Source organism: Vicia villosa, linkage group LG3, assembly GCF_029867415.1.
Source record: "Vicia villosa cultivar HV-30 ecotype Madison, WI linkage group LG3, Vvil1.0, whole genome shotgun sequence".
In the NCBI taxonomy this organism is placed as follows: Eukaryota; Viridiplantae; Streptophyta; class Magnoliopsida; order Fabales; family Fabaceae; genus Vicia; species Vicia villosa.
In genome coordinates, this window is record NC_081182.1 from 68,718,808 (window position 1) to 68,736,829 (window position 18,022).

General features: G+C 30.9%; 1 protein-coding gene across 3 annotated transcripts; it reads left to right on the forward strand.

Moving 5' to 3' along the window:
- The first annotated feature begins 269 nt into the window (after positions 1-269).
- Positions 270-5,777, forward strand: LOC131661785 (C2 and GRAM domain-containing protein At5g50170-like). Of its 3 annotated transcripts, XM_058931412.1 has the most exons (9): positions 274-942; positions 1,805-2,989; positions 3,209-3,391; positions 3,489-3,772; positions 3,882-3,998; positions 4,148-4,410; positions 4,648-4,816; positions 4,898-5,167; positions 5,269-5,777. In XM_058931412.1, the coding sequence occupies exons 1-9, from the start codon at positions 591-593 to the stop codon at positions 5,476-5,478; spliced, it is 3,033 nt and encodes a 1,010-aa protein (XP_058787395.1). In that variant the 5' UTR covers positions 274-590; the 3' UTR covers positions 5,479-5,777. The 3 variants fall into 3 exon arrangements, with proteins under 3 accessions (XP_058787397.1, XP_058787396.1, XP_058787395.1); XM_058931413.1 differs by lacking the exon at positions 3,882-3,998 and having other exon boundaries at positions 273-942; XM_058931414.1 differs by lacking the exons at positions 4,898-5,167; positions 5,269-5,777 and having other exon boundaries at positions 270-942; positions 4,620-4,756.
- Positions 5,778-18,022: the final 12,245 nt, after the last annotated feature.

The following is an 18,022-nucleotide window of genomic DNA, read 5'->3' on the forward strand; positions in this document are numbered from 1 at the left end:
AAAGTTACCCAACATTTTAAGTTGGGTAATGAAGTAGGATCCTTAAAAAAATCATTAGGAAGTGAAAAGTGATCGAATGTAGGAATTATAGTCATGCGCTTTCTGCTTCATACATGTGTAGTGTAAGTAACACGTCACATTGGCTTGTATTCAAAGTAGACGAATGTTGATTCATCTCCTTCAAAAGCTATCTCCCACTGCCAACTTATTTTATTACTTTAATCCCGCGCCAATACTTATCCTATAACTCATGCAAACGCGATTTCATTTTAAACTTTCCTATGGCAGAAAACACACAAAACCACACGAAAACCAACTTCTTTTAAGTAAAAGTTCCCCTCATAACCACCAAAGCTGAGTAACAAACGTGAAATCTGACTAAGGAAACCATCTTTCGTAAGCAAACTTTTCTCTCTCTCTAAATTCCACGTTCTATTATGGCACTTCCCCTCGTGTCATTTCCTTCAACTTACACGTCTTCTTTTCACAATAACAAAATCATAAAACACTGAGAACGGTAAAACCCATTCACACCGTTTCGCTTCTTCAACATGCGAAATCGCTTTTGCTTTTATTTTAAGCTCTAATCCATGTTGAAGAAACTATATGTATGTGTATTGGAAGCCCGAGACTTACCCGTGAAGAATTCTCGTGTGAAGCTTAAACTTGGAAAGTTCAAGTACAAGACAAGGATATTGAGAAACACGTTCAGCCCCATTTGGAACGAGGAGTTTGTTTTCAAGGTGAAGGATGTTGCACATGAAGTGCTTGATGTAATTCTTGTTAACCATAATGATGAATCTGTAGTGGATTTTGTGGGTGAGGTGCGGATTCCGGTTGGTTCGGTTGTTTTTGAAGAGGATAATAAGCAAATATTGCCGCCGACGTGGTTCTCCCTTCAATGTGTTAACAAGAGTGGCAAATATTTCAACAAATTTTGTGGTTTGTTTTCTTTACTCAATTATCTTCTTCATTGGTTACTTCTACTAGGTGATCATGTTGTAGAATGCTGAAACTTGGCTACATAAGAATGTTTCAATATTTAATTTTGCGGTTCCTACTTTCTACAACATGTCTTGAAATATATTTGTTGAGTAATGTTTACTAAAGAACTCATAGGTTAGCGTGGTGATTTTAATATGTTCAAATCACGAGTTGATGCTGCATTTTGCATCCGGAGCATTTTAGCTGGTTAGTCAAACCATACATAGCTTGATAGCATGAGTCCAACTCAATATTTAACAACTTATCGATCAAGTGTGTGATTAGTTCTGCGGTTAGTCAAACTATACATAGCTTGATAGCTTGAGTCCAACTCAAAATATTTAACAAATTTATTGATTAAACATGTGATTAGTTCTATGGTGATAGAAATTGATTTTGAATTAATTGTTTTTAACTAGAAGTGATTTGAAAGTAAATTGATTTAACTGTCTTGAATTATAAATGAGTGACCGTTTTGATACATTGACTGTTTTGAATTATAAATTGATTTATGTTTTTGATACATTAACTGTTTTGAATAATAAATGTGTGAATGCATTAGCTTTTATAGAATCACGTTGAATTTTCACGTATGGGCAAAAGCTTAATTTTGGAGCTTTAGCATTTTCACGTTGAAACTTGCATCGGTTCGTGGAACCAATTCTTGAATTTTTTTACCATTGCCAGAAGTACCAAGCATTTCGATTTTTACCTTATACACTGTTTTGTTCCTTGAAGGTAACTTTTGTGTTTCTTGAACAACTGTTCAACATACGAGACTGATTTTTTTATCTGGATGGCTTGTGTTGTAAATGATCAGGGAAGATTCTTCTTACAATATCTCTTCATTGCAAGGACCATGCTTCTTTTATAAATCATAAGCATTCTCCAAACTCGACTACTGCATCCGAGGACTCGACAGATTTGAAAGGTCTTCACATTTCCTCTCAACCATCGTTTTGCAAAATTCGTAAAATGGGTGAAGGCAAACATTTGTTCAAGGTTATTGCTAGGATTTTCAATAAAAAGGAACGAAATTCAAAATCCACGGATTGTTCAGAATCATCAAATTCACTATCTGATAATGAAGATAGTGTACAGGAAAATTCACCTCCATGTAGCTTCGAAGAAGGCATTGCAATAATGGAATCAAAAGAAAACCAGCCAGAAAGTCCTGAAAATTTGCAAGGTGGCATTCTAGTAGATAAGATTTTTGCAGTGTCTCCATACAACCTTAATGTATTTCTTTTTGCACCAAATTCACAGTTTAGGAAAGATTTAGCAGAACTACAAGGGACAATAAATTTACAAGAGGGAGCTTGGTCCTGGAAAGGTGAAAATATCTCTTGTTTGACTCGAGTTGTTACTTATACAAAAGCTGCTTCAAAATTAGTTAAGGCTGTCAATGCCACTGAGGATCAAACCTATATTAGAGTAACTAAAGATGAATTTAATGTACTTGTTAGTGTATGCACTCCTGAGGTTCCATATGGGAATACATTTCGGGTCGAATTGCTTTACAAGATAATGCCTGGAGATGTGTCTTCTGGAGAGGAATCTTCTCATCTTGTAATATCATGGGGAATTATCTTCCTTCAAAGCACAATGATGAAAGGTGTGATAGAGAGTGGGGCTAAACAAGGTTTGAATGAGAGTTTTGACCAGTTTTCCAACCTACTTGCTCAGAGTTTCAAGGTGCTTGATAAGGAAAATTTAACTAGCAAAGAACAATTCTTAGCAACTTTGCAGACAGAAAGCCAGTGGAATTGGTGGCAGGCAATTGCATATTTCTGGAATTTCACAATAGTCTCCACACTTTTTATGTTTTTGTATGTGTTGTTGCATATTTTAAGGTGCGGTCCAAGTCAACCTCAGGGCTTGGAATTTAGAGGGATTGAGCTGCCAGATAGCTTAGGAGAGCTGGTTACAAGTGGAATTTTAGTTATCCAGTTGCAGCGTGTTTATAATATGGTATCTCACTTTGTGCAAGCTAGATTTCAAATGGGTAAGCATGTTATTTGAACCTAATATTATTATATTTGTTGACATTTGCGATCAAATGGGTGTACAGTGTCTAACACCGACAAGACACAGAAGCATGTGGTTACATTCAATTCTATTTTCACAAATTATTATCTGGCTCCAACGAATCTGGTGTCCTTATTTATGTCAGTACTTCATACTCGTCAACAAGGTTAGTTTTGATTTCATCCTCTTATGATAGGAACTGACCACGGCATGAAGGCACATGGTGATGGATGGGTTGTTACTGTAGCTTTAATTGAGGGGGTTGACCTGGCTTCATTGGAGTCAACAGGGTTGTCAGATCCCTACGTGGTTTTCACTTGTAATGGACAAACAAGGTCAAGCTCTGTCAAGCTTGAGACATCGAATCCTCAATGGAATGGTTTGGCCTTCTTGTTAGTTATTTAAAAATAAATAAATTGTTCTGATATGAATGTTCTTTACTTAAATTCCCTATTGGTTTTTATACTAATATGCAGAGCTATTAGAGTTTGATGCTATGGAAGAACCGCCGTCAGTTCTAGGGGTGGAAGTTTTTGATTTTGATGGTCCATTTGACCAGGATGTTTCACTTGGACGTGTCGAAATCAATTTCCTAAAGCACACATCAACAGAATTGGCAGACATGTGGGTCATGCTTGAGGGAAAGCCCACTCTTTCTGTTCAATCGAAGTTGCATTTGAGAATTTTCTTGGATAATAATAAAGGAGTTGAAACTATAAAGGATTACTTGGAGAAGAAGGAAAAGGAAGTAGGCAAGAAGGTAAGCACACTCTTCTCCATTTATATGCACTTTCCTTGCTTCATAACAACTGTAGAACATTTAGAAGTTAACTACTTATTAAATCTGACTATTGATTGTTGGGTTGTAGTTAAGTCTTCCATCACCTCAAAGGAATTCTACATTCCAGAAATTGTTTGGGTTGCCTCCAGAAGAATTTCTAATAAATGATTTCACGTGTTACCTGAAGAGAAAAATGCCTTTACAGGTAGTACATGTGGTAGGATAAGACTTTGTAGTTAGCAGTACATGTGGTTCACAAACTTTAAGCACAGACAATATAATGCTTCAGAGTGGAGAATTGTTTGAATGTCATTGTGAACTTCATAAACTAAATGAGCATACCTTCTAATGCAGGGTCGACTATTTCTTTCGGCAAGGATTCTGGGATTTTATGCTAATCTATTTGGACATAAAACCAATTTTTTCTTCCTTTGGGAAGATATTGAAAGCATTCAAGTACTTCCTCCATCATTAGCATCATTAGGAAGCCCTACATTGGTCATAATTCTTCGAAGAGGACGAGGTACTGATGCAAGGCATGGTGCCAAGACGCAAGATGAAGAAGGAAGACTTAGGTTTCATTTTCAATCATTTGTCTCATTCGGTTCTGCATCCAGGTATTATTAATCACAGCATGCATATACTTCTAATCTTATCCACTAAGTGCATGTTGTGAATCACGATGAGTCTGATAAAATCACAGTGGCAATGTGAATTTTTTAAAGCTCTAAAATGTAGCTTTTGCTTAAATCATTGTAATACTCTGTAATTTGGGGTCAAACTTTCCGTCCATCAAAGTGAGTTGATGGTATATGTTGAAATTCAGCTGACAACACATTTTCTTTCTATGAAAGAACAATAACGGCATTGTGGAGAACAAGAATACTCAACCCCTATCAGAAAGAGCAGATTACAGAAGAGCATGAAGATCAAGATGTCTTGTTGATGCCTGAGAACTCTGGATCAATGATAGAAGCTGAGGAAAAAATGTTCAGAATTTACTCAGCAGAACTACCAATTAAGGTAACCAATCAATCACAAGATTCTTTTGTACGTAGTATTATTATTAAGCCTTTCTTTAATCTGTTTTTTACTCTTGCACAGATGAGATCAGTGATAATGGGAATTTTTGATGGAGGACACCTAGAACATAAGATTATGAAGAGAACTGGTTGTATGAACTATGACACTACAGATTGGGAACCAGTAAAACCTGATGTCCTTGAAAGGCATGTTTCTTACCAATTTAACCGGCATCTGTCAGTTTTCGATGTCACAAGCACGCAACAAAAATTACCAAATACAAACACTGATGGGTGGATTGTGAATGAAGTTATGGTCCTTAATGGTGTCCCATTTTCTGATCATTTCCATGTATGCTAAACTTGAAACTCAGTCTCATACTGAATTTTTCATAAATAAATTTTGTTCATAATGTTCCGTGTTGGAAAGGGAATCTGATATTTTTGCTGCAGATTCATTTTAGGTACGAAATTGAGAAATCAGTTATTGGTGAATGTGCTTGCAAATGTGATGTATACATTGGCATTATGTGGCTTAGGAACTCTAAGTTTCAGCAAAGGATCAACAGAAACATAACAGCCAAGTTTAAAACTCAACTGGAGGAAATATTTGAATTGGTGCAGAAAGAGATTTTATTGATGTCTCAGAACTCTTATGAGTAAAGGAAGAATAGATAGTGTATATATTAGGGTGATTTAAAAAAATGTTGTTTGTATTTGGTGAAATAAACGACATCTGCGTAGTGTGGCAGTTTGATTTTAATTTTCTTTTTCAACAGATAGTCATGGTTAATGAGTAATACAAAATTAATTTAATTTTGGGCCAAAAAGCTATTGACCTGTACTAAAAATTGTTTGTAGTGTAATGTGAAAGGCAGAAAGTTATATAGATGACAATAAAAGGTTCAAATCTAAGAAGATGGCAATTTGGTGACAAATGAACCATCAAAAGAACTCTTTCACTATTATATGCAACACTAACAAACCGAACTTTTTTGGTCTCCAGAACTTGGAAAAACTCCTTTTCAAACCTGGCATGGAAATTTGTTGCTGATGCTTAGCAATATTTTCCTTCTTCTTCCTTTTAAAATCGGGTCGGAGCGGGTTTTGTCTATGGGCTTTTTGTTAAATTTTTTACTTTGGATTAAAATTGAATAGTGTTTTAAGGAGGCCAATCCACTATTTTTTTTCTTCTTTGTTGATAAAAATTAGAATTTGAATACTTACGTCTAAAGTCACCATAAATTGAAAAAATTTGTTTTCGTGTTGTTTCGCTCACATGGATGGTGGATGCAAGTTGCAACCATGAAGCTCAATGATTTATGTGATAAGAATTAAAAAAATAAGAAGTAATAAAATAGTAGTATTTTTTATATTATAGTTTAATAAAATACTACAACTTATATATGTTATTATATAAAATACTACAACTTTTTATAAAATGCTACAACTTTTTGTATATTTTATTATATAATGACTCTTGTGTATTATTATTTTAGAAGATTATGACATATAAAATAAAAAATCAATCAAATAAAAAATTTGTAAGCAAAGTAGTAAATCAGACTGTAAATAAAATAGTAAATTATTAAAAAAAATTATAAATTAATTAGTAAATTAAACTTTTTAAAAAAAATAAAAAAATTTGACGGTCCGACCCGCCAACTCGTTAGTAAACGGGATGAACTTGACTTTTGAGTTCGGACACTTAAGTTGACCCGCCCAGCTTTTGGACGGGCTTAAATCGGGCGAGTTTAAACAAGGCGGACAACCCGCTTTGCCAGCCCTACTAACGAGTGCTCCAAGGTGTCGCACGCTCGCGAAAAAATAATCAGAGTCGCCACTAATATATTTATCCCATCAAGGGAAAGGAATATCAGAAAACCTAGCAAAGAATAAGAACAAGGTCTTTCGACCAGAGAACTAGGTACGGGAGTCGGTTACGCAAGGGGAAGGTACTGCACCCCTCACGTCCGTCGTACTCGACGATATCCACCTATGTTTGTTTCTATCTAAAGGGTGTAATCTATGTCTAAAGCCTAAATGCGAATGCATGCAAAAGAAACACGAGGAAAAAAGGAATATTTACAATTGTGCTCGCTTAGGCTCCGCGATCCAATGCCTACATATCTTTTTCAGGAATCAGAGCGTCGTAGTTCGGCTCACATGTTTTTGTTTGTTTTGTGTTTTTTAGTTGGGCGGCGTTAACGTTCACGCTCTTGCATAAGGGACGACCTACGATGCGATCGAGCGGAAATAACATTGCCCTTAGATGCCTACGAGGCAAAAAGAAAAAGAAAGGATTTGGTTTGTGTCTTTTAAGGTAATTCCATGATGAACAAAACCCACTACAAGGCTTCACACCACTTCCTCACTTTGTTTAGATTTGAACCTTTATTAAGTATTTTGACTGTTTTTGATTGGTGTCTTTTAAAGGGGAATTTATTTATGACTTGAATCATACCAAAAAGTTTAAGTATTTGGTGAAATAAACCAAGGTCTACACCTCAATCATTTCTCTAAGTAGTGGTCAAAAATACACTGAGGTCTACACCTCAATCATTTCTTTTCCACTAAGTTGAAAAGAAATACACCAGGGTCTACACCCCAATCATTTCTTTTCCACTATAAAAAAAGTAGTAGTATGATCCTCGTCGATATTTATTAGGATTTTTAAGGTTGAAAAAAAAAAGAATGGAAAAGGGAGAATAACCTAATATTCTATCCTAATGATTGTTTTATGAAAGTTTAAATCCTAATTACGATATCTAATACCCTAATGGAATATTCTAAGTAAAAAGGATAGAAGAAAGTCATTTAAGTTAACATAAATCAACTTTAACGACTAGGAGTATTTTGGGCACTTCACAAAGTACAAAAATATTTACAAAATAAGGGAAATAAATTCTACGCTACTCAATGAAATATTCACAAGCATTTTTGTATTTTTATTAAGCTTGAAACTATTTTCTATAAATTAAAACTAAAAACTAAGTATTTTTACATTATGTAAACCAATCAAAACATAGCAAACAAATCAATTAAAAAAAACCTAAAATAAAATCTATAGGTTCCTAAAAATCTAATTGGTCATGAAAATATTTTTAACATTTTTTTATTGGAGGGAAACTGAATTAATCTAACAAAATTAAAAGAAAACAAAAAATTTTAATAAAAAAAGGAATACTGGCAGGAGGTGAATTAGCAAAAAGCAATGAACTGAGCCTATGTGTAATTGGCGCGTGGGCCAGGAAATCGGGGGGTGTGGAAATGAACTGCACTAGGCCCAAACGCAATCAGAATGTTAGCATCAGCAATAAAGGGAGTGTAGTTCAGAAAAAACCCAATCAGGCCCACACAACCAACCAATCTCGTGGCCCAGTCTAATTCTCTCTCACTTTATATTTCATTTTTATTATTTATTACAGCATGCATTATACTACACAATGATTTTATTAAAAAGTGTGGAACGTGACATGCACATGAAACATGAGATGTCAATTGGTCATGGTGGAATTTAAGTAGAATAAGACAAAACCCAAAGCCAAGGCCAATCATAGCACGCCACATCATTACCCAATGATTGAGATAAAACAAAACTAACAGCTGGGAATATGAACCAATGGTTACGTGCCACGTGAGCAGGGGAGATTTAAACATTCAAACACATATAGACGCCGGAGCTCCGCTCCGATCGTCTTCTCCGGCCAACACACGGCGGAGATGAACGAAATTTTCCAGAAACGAACAAAATTAACAACAATCAAATCGGATTTCCGTGCTGAGTATGGATCTAACATTAGTTTTTGTGTTTGATACTTCTAACATCATAAACACGAGCCAAGAATCTATGCCCTAACTTCTGAAACTTCAAAAAATACATGATAATAGCACCATAATCCTCACATATACGCACTGAGTTCAATAACGAGGTTTAAATTCATGGAAATTCAAACTTACTTCATGTAATCACCAAACAAGATCTACATACAAGATGCATCACACGTTCTAAGCATGCTCAGAAAGTTTTGAAAGCGTATCTGAGGAATCTTGCCAGAATACGAGACAGAAAATGCTACCGATTGCTTCTCTATTATTAATAGTTGTTGTTGATTCAGTATGAATCCTTGAGAAATAAACTCAAGGTTCTTGAAGCTTGAACAAGATGGAGCTCACTTCAAAGAATGATGAGGAAGCAGTGGTGGTGATGGTTGATGAAGATGAGAGAAGTTGAATGCCACTGAGGAACACGTGGAGAGCTTGATGATGATTATGGCGATGAAGGTTGAAGGTTGTGGATGGGGATGAAGGTGTTTGAAGAATGAAGATCATGATGGAGATTAGAGGTTGTTAAAGAGTTTGTCGTGGTTTGTTAGAGTTTGTTAGAGGAAGATAAAGGATGAGAGAGAGTGAGGAGAAGAAGATGAGAGAGGAGAGAATGAAATGTGTTTGAAACTGAAAAAATGAATGTGTCTTTGCACTTGTGGAGAGTTAGGGTTTTTATATGTGAGCTCATGGTGCATGGCTTAGGGTGGAGATGCAATGTAGTGAATGATTCCCTCTAGCCTTCATGAACAAGTCAAGTGCATATGAGGTAAATCCCTTGCATGCTTTCACGTTTTCAGCAACTTGCATGGTGATATAAGGTAAAGGCCAAAGATACTATGCTTTAGCTTGGTGTATTGTACCAACACAGGTCTGAGAAACCATCTTTAGGTTCATGTATCTCTAGCTGTAGGTTGCCATTTGATTCACTCTTGGGCTTAATACAAAGAGGACGTGGAGAAGAGTAATTTTGGTGTTTGGAAGTCATTCTACTAGTGCTTGGAAGGACGAGAAAAATGGCTATAAACATGATGTGTCACCTGTGAAGTCTTGCTCGCACGCGTGACCTACCCAGCCCTAGCCAGATACCCAGTTCCAACTCATGCCTTTCAGCCCTTGTATCTCACAAATTATGTGGCCAAAAACCATGTTTCTTGAATCAAAAGAAAGAGAACATGGAGAAGAATAGATTGATGTTGGAAATAGCTCTAGAAGATGCTTGTAACGTCTCAAAAATTGCTTTGAAAATGGCCCACCACGTGCTTGATCAAATGCCTCGCGCGTGCCCTAGCCCCTAGCCTAGGTTCTTGGCAATACGTGTCTTGGCAAGGTCATGACTTTGAGGCACCATATCTTCCAAACTACACCCCCAAAATTAGTGATTCTTTGATCATTGTATAAGGGGCATAGAAGAGAGGAGATTGGTATTGGAGTTGATTCAAGGAGATGCTGGAAATTCTCTAGAACTGGCTTCCAAGATGGCACGCCACGCCACCTGTTTGTTGAATTGCTTGCGCTGCCCAGAAATTTGCCTAGCAAACTTGACTTGCATCAGTTTGAAACTCCCAACTTCAAGCCTTCATATCTCTTGATCCATGCTTCAAATGGAAAAATGTCCAACTACAAAGTTGTTCTCCTCCATGAGAAGAATAACTTTGATGTTGAACTCTTTTTGATACAATGCCTCTATCCATGTGTAAAGTGATGGTGAAGTTGACCGATCACCACATTTTAAAAATCCAAACTATTTTCTAAGTGCCTGAACTTTCTATTTATGGAAATTTCTCATTTCAACCACCTTCCATATTTGGCAACTTTTTGGTTATTCTTGATTTTATTTATTCTTTTGACTTTTCTTGCTCAACTTTCCTCCAAAAGTCAACATTTGAATAATTGGCATGATTTTGACCAAAATACCCAAAAGTCAACTGTTTGACTTTTACAATTCCTGATGATTTTCCTGATTGATTAACTTCTAACCAATGATAATAAATTGAATACTTCCACATATATCCCATGCAATCTCCCATTATAAAATCAGCTCCTGATTGATGTGTTAACCAAAAAAGTCAACGGTGGTTGACTTTGGTCAAAAACCCTAATTCAGGGGGACCAGTTGAGTCTCAAACTTGTACATTCCAATCAACACCTTGAGCTGAAGATGAGGAAACCCTAATTCAAGAAAAGCTTCAAAATAGGGATGATGCCATATAACTAGACCTCAGATCCTTTTCTTTTGATCAGGAATTCTCTTCAATAGAAACTCCTTTCTTGCCATCTTTTGAACAGTATCAATGATATGAATGCATGTATTGGGTGAATGACCTAAATGAAGTATGTCTATGAATTATAAGCCAAATAAATATGGTAGGACAAATTTGGGGTATGACAAAAGGTACTGGTTAAGCATTCTTAATAAAGAAAATATTATATATTATTGGATATACACAATATTTTTTAGAAAAATTGATTATTTATGTTTTTAATGCATTAAATACATATATTTTGCGTAAAAAAACTTATCTTTATCCTTTATTAAATAATGTTCAACTTAAATTTTTAATCTCTTAATCAGTATCTTAGGGGTACTCCTAAGCATTACCCTTATTGTATTATTATTTTAATTGATATTTGAAAAACCTTACTCTTAGTATTGCGTACCTGATTATAGTTCCATTTCTTTATCAATATCGTCAGCAACAGTGACACACTGACCACCTTACTAATCCTTAATTATTGAGAGATCATGTGTATCTACTTTTAATATAATAAAGTAGAATACATATGAAATCCTATAATTATCCCTCTAATCACCATTTTGAGGGTGATAAACGGGGACATAAATGTAATTGCATCTCCCTTAATATTTTAATTAATAAATAATTTTTTTAATCATTTTGTAACCTTTCATTATCTCTTTTTTCTTTTACCATCATTATTAACATGAAAAACTTTATTTGGAATTGTGCAATCTTTCTTGGAATACAGCAAAACCACTTTCACGGTTCTCCTCTTTGTAATCATTTTGTTTTGCTTTCAAAACTTTCATTCTTCTCTCTTCCTCACTGCATCATTGTCATTGGTTTGTCTTCTACTATTTCTTATTTCTATCTGTTCTCTCCCAAACCCTAATTCCTCCATTTTCATTTTTTCTCCTCTGTCTTCATCAGCAATCGACATCAAAGGTTGGATTCTAAATCCCTTTTTCATTTTCGTATGAAATCCTAAATAATGAACAACAACCTTATCTATTTAACCTTCTTCAACCTTTTATCAAGCAGAGGCTTAATCAAAGGAGAACTTTCAGAGAGAGACATTGAAGGCGATGATGAGCTCCAAAAGCTCCTAAACACGGCTACAAAGGGAGTCCGAAAAATAGTGAGTTTTGATTTTCAATTTTAGATTTATTCTAACTTTTTATTTTAGGGTTTGTCATTTTCTATTGAGTTGTAAAATTAGTCTATAGAATTGGGAACATTTGATTCATTCATTGTTTGTTAATATAACATTTGATATAGTTTTTTTTCCTGCAAGGAGTAAGAAGGATAATTACAAGACCTTCAAATCTCCATTATCATTTTCAAGGTTTGTACATTCCTTTTTTTAATTCATTTAATAATTTGTCAACATAGTTATGAGATTTTAAACCATCTATTTTTTTTACATAGTTATTGCAGAGTTTGAGATAAAGGAGGTTAGGTTTCTTAGTCTTGCTAAACAGAGGCTCCCTGCACTATGTGAAAGTTTCCTATTTGCAACTCAGCGGGGTTTGTCTCCATTTATACAACTCTATTAACTATTATAATTTCAAATTTTCAATATTCCATTTCAAAGGTTTAGGGTTTTATTTTTAATTATGCACATGCACTTTTTTTTTCATTTGATTTCTATACGATGATCAACAAAATATTAGTTTGATTTCTGTCATTGTTTTTAGATTCTTAACTCAGAAAGTACAGGGTTCCTTTTCAATGTTTGAAAAATTAAATATTCAGTTGCAAAGACCAATATGTATTATTATGATTTTTTTCAATTCTCCATATAAACTCTTTATTTTAAATTTGTTTTCTTTTATAGGAAAATGACTATAAAATTTGATTGTATGAAAATATCAATGGTTTTGTTCATGAATTTTCTATTTTTTTCAATAAATATTGTTAGTAAAATAGTCCTTTTTATGATATTGATTCTTCTAATACTATTTTTTCTCATCATTATCATTTTCAGTTAGTGTTCCGTTTCCTCAAATTTTGTATTATCTTCCAATTTATGTTTTTTAATTTCCCCTAATTTCTTTTTTGATTTGCAACACATAAGTATTAATGCTTAGTTGTGCAACTCCTATTTAATTTTTAATTCTTCAAGTTTGTTTTTAACTGACCTTTTAGTTTTCAGTCCTTCATATCCATAGTTAGTGTTTCTTTTTAATTTACAATTTCTACTGTTTATCTCCAATTTGTTTGCTATGGCAGGAAAATATCTTGAAAATTTGTTGGGATTTTTTATATATGGAATGTTACAATGGATTTAAAGTATTAAGTTTTTAATATTTTAAATATGATTAGAATTTTATAATGAATTAAAAGATATTAGATTTTCTATATTCTAAATAGGATTATGTATTCAAAAAATTTAGATTTTATTCAAATATGGTCGTAATATTATAATGGATTCAAAGGTATTAAATTCTTTATATTTCAAAACTGATTATATGTATTTAAAGGAATTATAGTTATCCAAATCTAGATTATAATCGTTTCATACTATCAAATGTATTAAGTTTTTTTTAGGGAGTTTTCAATAGTCCCAATTGTTCTGAGTATTTAATTTTTTTGCAAGGTTGATTAATTTACGTTTTCAATAGTTTTAAATGTCTTTCAAACTTCTAAGACTTTTATTGTATTTTTATTTATGATTTGAATTCAATATTTTATGGATTATATAATTAATGATTAATATTTTTCATAACCATATATAATTGATTTATCTCTTATTTTATTGTGAATTTTCTGCTAAAATCTTTGTACTTTTATATTTTCTGATAATTTATGAAGTTTTCAATAGTCCTAAATGTCTTTCAGACTTTTTGTTATTGTATTTTTATTTATGATTTCAATTCAATATTTTATAGATTTATATGATTAATGTTATTTTCCGTAACCATAAATAATTGATTTATCTCTTATTTTACGACCAATTTGCTGCGCTAATCTACTTTTAATATATGGAGTTTTTCAATTTTCAGGTAAAGAAATTGAAGATTAATTTAGGAAGTTTTCAATATTCCAATTGTTCTCAATATTGCAAGGGTGATTAGTTTAGGAAATTTTCAATAATTATAATTGTCTTTCAAACTTTCTAAAATTGTTATTGTATTTTATTTATGATTTCAATTTAATATATTATGGATTTATATAATTAATTGTCCATATTTTTTATAACAATATATAATTGATTTAGCTCTTATTTTACTACGAATTTTATGCTAATCTACATCTATTATAAATATATTATAAATATAAGAGATGCTATATAATACGAAACAAAATACACGGAGGCTAAAAAAATTAGTTACCAAAAAACATAACTTCCACTTTATACTGGAACATAATCGGGATTGTTTTAATTCTTGCATTTCTTTTAATTGGACTACGTAACATATATAATTTTCCTAAATATAATAATTAGGGACATAAAGGTAATTACACCCCCCTAATTATTTTAATTATTAATAACCTTGCATTTCTACCATATTTTTACTACCATCATTACTACCGTTTGGAAAATATCAATTTGCAGCATGTTTTATCACAAACTTCCTTGGAATTGTACAAAAACGATTTCCATTCATCTCCCTCTTAGAATTCTACAAAATCCTTCAAAAGCAAGATGCTAATCTCTTAGAATACATTAGTCTGCTAATGTCTTAGAATACATATACAATCAATATCATAAAGTAAAATTGATGGTTACCTCTAAACTTTTCTCTATAAATTATAGGAGGAGCTGCTCCAATTTAGTTTCATGTTTATGAAGGATAAAAAAAAATTGTAATACTACGTACTTACTATACATTTGTTAGGGATTTTTATTCTTTACAACAAATTTTCATTAAAAATAATTTGATTTAGTTTTATATCTCACTCAATCTTATTGAATAGGTCCATATTAAAACGGGTTTTAGTTTTTAACTTAAAAGACCACTTAATATTTATGATATATTTTAATTAATGTTAAGAATATGTAAATTGAAATTACACATACTTCTTTAATTCTAAAGTTCATTTTTCTTATATTGCAACAAGCCATAAGACATGTCAATTGAGTACACCAATAAAATACAATCACATATCAAAGTTCTATAACACAAAGATAAAATGGTATACTATTTGCACTTGATATAGTTTTATCTATAAATATTATTTATTTTTTATGTCTTTTTTAAAAATATATGTAATATATTAATTATAATTAAAGATACTATTAAAGTATAATAAAAGATATTGAAAATTTCAATTATTATTAAAAAATGTTAGTAATTTTATATGATAAAATGTTAACTTTTTTACTAAAAAAATTACTACTAATATTTGTTTTTGTTTTTTTAAAAAAATCATGATACAATTATGATTGATAAATACATAAATTTCTTATAAAAAACATACATTTTTCGACGGGGTGAAACGACTTATAAAATTACATTTAACATGAGACAATTATGATCGAAGAATACATAATTTCTTATAAAAATAAAAATTTGTTATTCTTTTTGCATTTTATATACATTTTTAACCATCACTATAATATATTAACTTACTATTTAACCATCGTTAATTTATAGTTAAAGAAATATTATATTTTTAATCTTAATTGAGTTATATTTGTGAATACAAATAAAAAATAAATCAAACTAAATGCATATTTTTGTTCAACGATATTATAGCTAAATTATTTAATAATTATTTGTTTATTTATTTTTAAAATATTTTATAGTCATTTTTTTATAATTACTGTGAGAATAAATTATTTAATTTGTATCAAATAGAATAAGATTTCTCAATAATGATTTACATATTCTAAAAGTGTATGCATGATTATTATTGATATTCATATTTATCTTCATCTCCTTAAAAATAATAATATGACATTCATTCTTTTTTCAAGTGAAATATTTGGATGCTTTTGTCATTTTTTGATGTTCTTTCAAGTGATTATTCAAATGGGATGAATTAGATTTTAATTATTTTTCTTTTTTTTTGATATTTTATTTTTCCTTTTTTTAGTAATAATAAAATACAATAACTATTAATAATTGGGAAGTTTGAAATATCACATTTAATGAGGCCAATTACAATTATACACTCATTGTTATTCACGTGAAAAAATTATTAGTAAAAAAAATTATGTTGAACTATTCCACTTCCGATGCATTTTTGGCGGCTCTCCATCACGTTTCATGTGCATAAACCAATTTCAGTGTCATTTTGCAATTATCCATCACGTTTCATGTGCATAAACCAATTTCAATGTCATTTTGCAATTATTCTCTTGGAAACATTCACAACCCTTCAAATTATTATTATCTTTATTTTATTTATTATATATTGTGATAGGAAGGGTATAATCAAATCGATCATCAATAATAATAATAACTAATAAATTATAAAACAATATTTGTAATTTGACATAAAAAATCTTAACTTTTAATAATTGTAATTATAATATTTATTTAAGGAAAGAAAATATATTTATTTTTAACTATGACATTTACTATTATAATAACCTATGATACTCACAAAAAATGAGAGCATTTATAATAAATCTATTAATTGATTGCTGTAATAAATCAATTCATGTCCTTCAATATAATTACCACCATTATTAACTTTTATTCTAATCACGCATGACTCACACCAAATGGAATTCTTAATATTAAACCCTTAATAATATATGGAACAATTCATCTGAAATCATATCAATTTTATAAGGAAAGTTTTATTGTTTAATATAATCATTTAATTATTTTATTTATTTTTTATCATAATCAATGTTGTCTTTTAATATTTGTTATTTGAAGTTATATTGATTAAACTGAATCTGTTAGACAAAAGAATAGATTGGTCTTATATACATTCATCCGGTAGGTATTAGCTGTAGGTGATAATAATTAATCGTCTTTTTAATTAGTTGTAATTGAGTTTAGGTGGTAATAATTCATTTTATAGGTAATTATAGGTAATTATTAGTTGTATCAACAAGACTAAATTCATTTTATAGAAAATTTTAAGAAAATGTCATTGGAAATATGTAGTTTTAGGTGATAATAATTAATCAGTCTTTTTTAGTATTTGCATTATTACTGTCTTTTAAGAAATTATTCATCTACTACTATAATAACTACTATCATAATAAAAAAAATTCATTTCTACCAAAATTAATTTCATTTCCAAGTTTAAACTAATATTTTAATTGGATTTACATGTCTTCAATTATCTTTTTCATCATTAACTCATATTAACACGCCTATATCTTTAGTATTTGACAATATTAAAAAGAATCATTATTTTACGGGATACATTTAAAATATTAATTAATTAATTCTATTTTATTTTAGTTTTCAAATTTGTTTTTGACTTAGAACATTTTTTTTACCACTTCTTAAAATCAATTCAAACTATTAAATATCATTTCTCTTATTTCTCTTTTTTATATGAACAAATATCATATACTTTATGACAATATTGTATGATGCATGTGATTGCAAGATAAATGACTACTTAATTATTTTATTTATTCTTTCTACTATAGTATATATTTCTAATTAAATTAATATTTATATGATAATTATAATTTCAAATATTTTTTCTTTTTAATGTGCATATCTTTTACATATATTTATTAACCATCGTTATATATTTATTTATTATTTATATCGAATTAACGTGACCCGTGCGAACGCACGTATTTGCAATTGTTACTGCTTTTTAAGAAATTATTCATCTACTATTAATATATTATAATATCAATAACTACTATCATAATAAAAATAATCATGTCTACCAAAATTAATTTCATTTCCCAATTTAAACTAATATTTGAATCTAATTTGCATGTCTTCAATTATCTTTTTCATCATTAACTCATTTTAACACGCCTATATCTTTAATATTTGACAATACTAAAAAGAATCATTATTTTTTGGATGCTACACTTTTTTCGATGACAAAGTTTTGCAATATCTAAAAGCAATAATTATGCTTAATTAATTCATTGGCATAATCCAATTAATTATTACGTTGACAAGTAATAATTAATTGGATTATGCCAAGTTACAAAATTATTTAAAAAATATAGATTGATAATTTCACAATTGCTTAAAACT

Coding starts and splice junctions, on each gene's coding strand:
- LOC131661785 (XM_058931412.1), top strand. CDS start 591: ATGTTGAAGAAACTATATGTATGTGTATTGGAAGCCCGAGACTTACCC. Junction 943..1,804: donor ATATTTCAACAAATTTTGTG/GTTTGTTTTCTT, acceptor GTAAATGATCAG/GGAAGATTCTTCTTACAATA. Junction 3,773..3,881: donor AAAAGGAAGTAGGCAAGAAG/GTAAGCACACTC, acceptor GTTGGGTTGTAG/TTAAGTCTTCCATCACCTCA.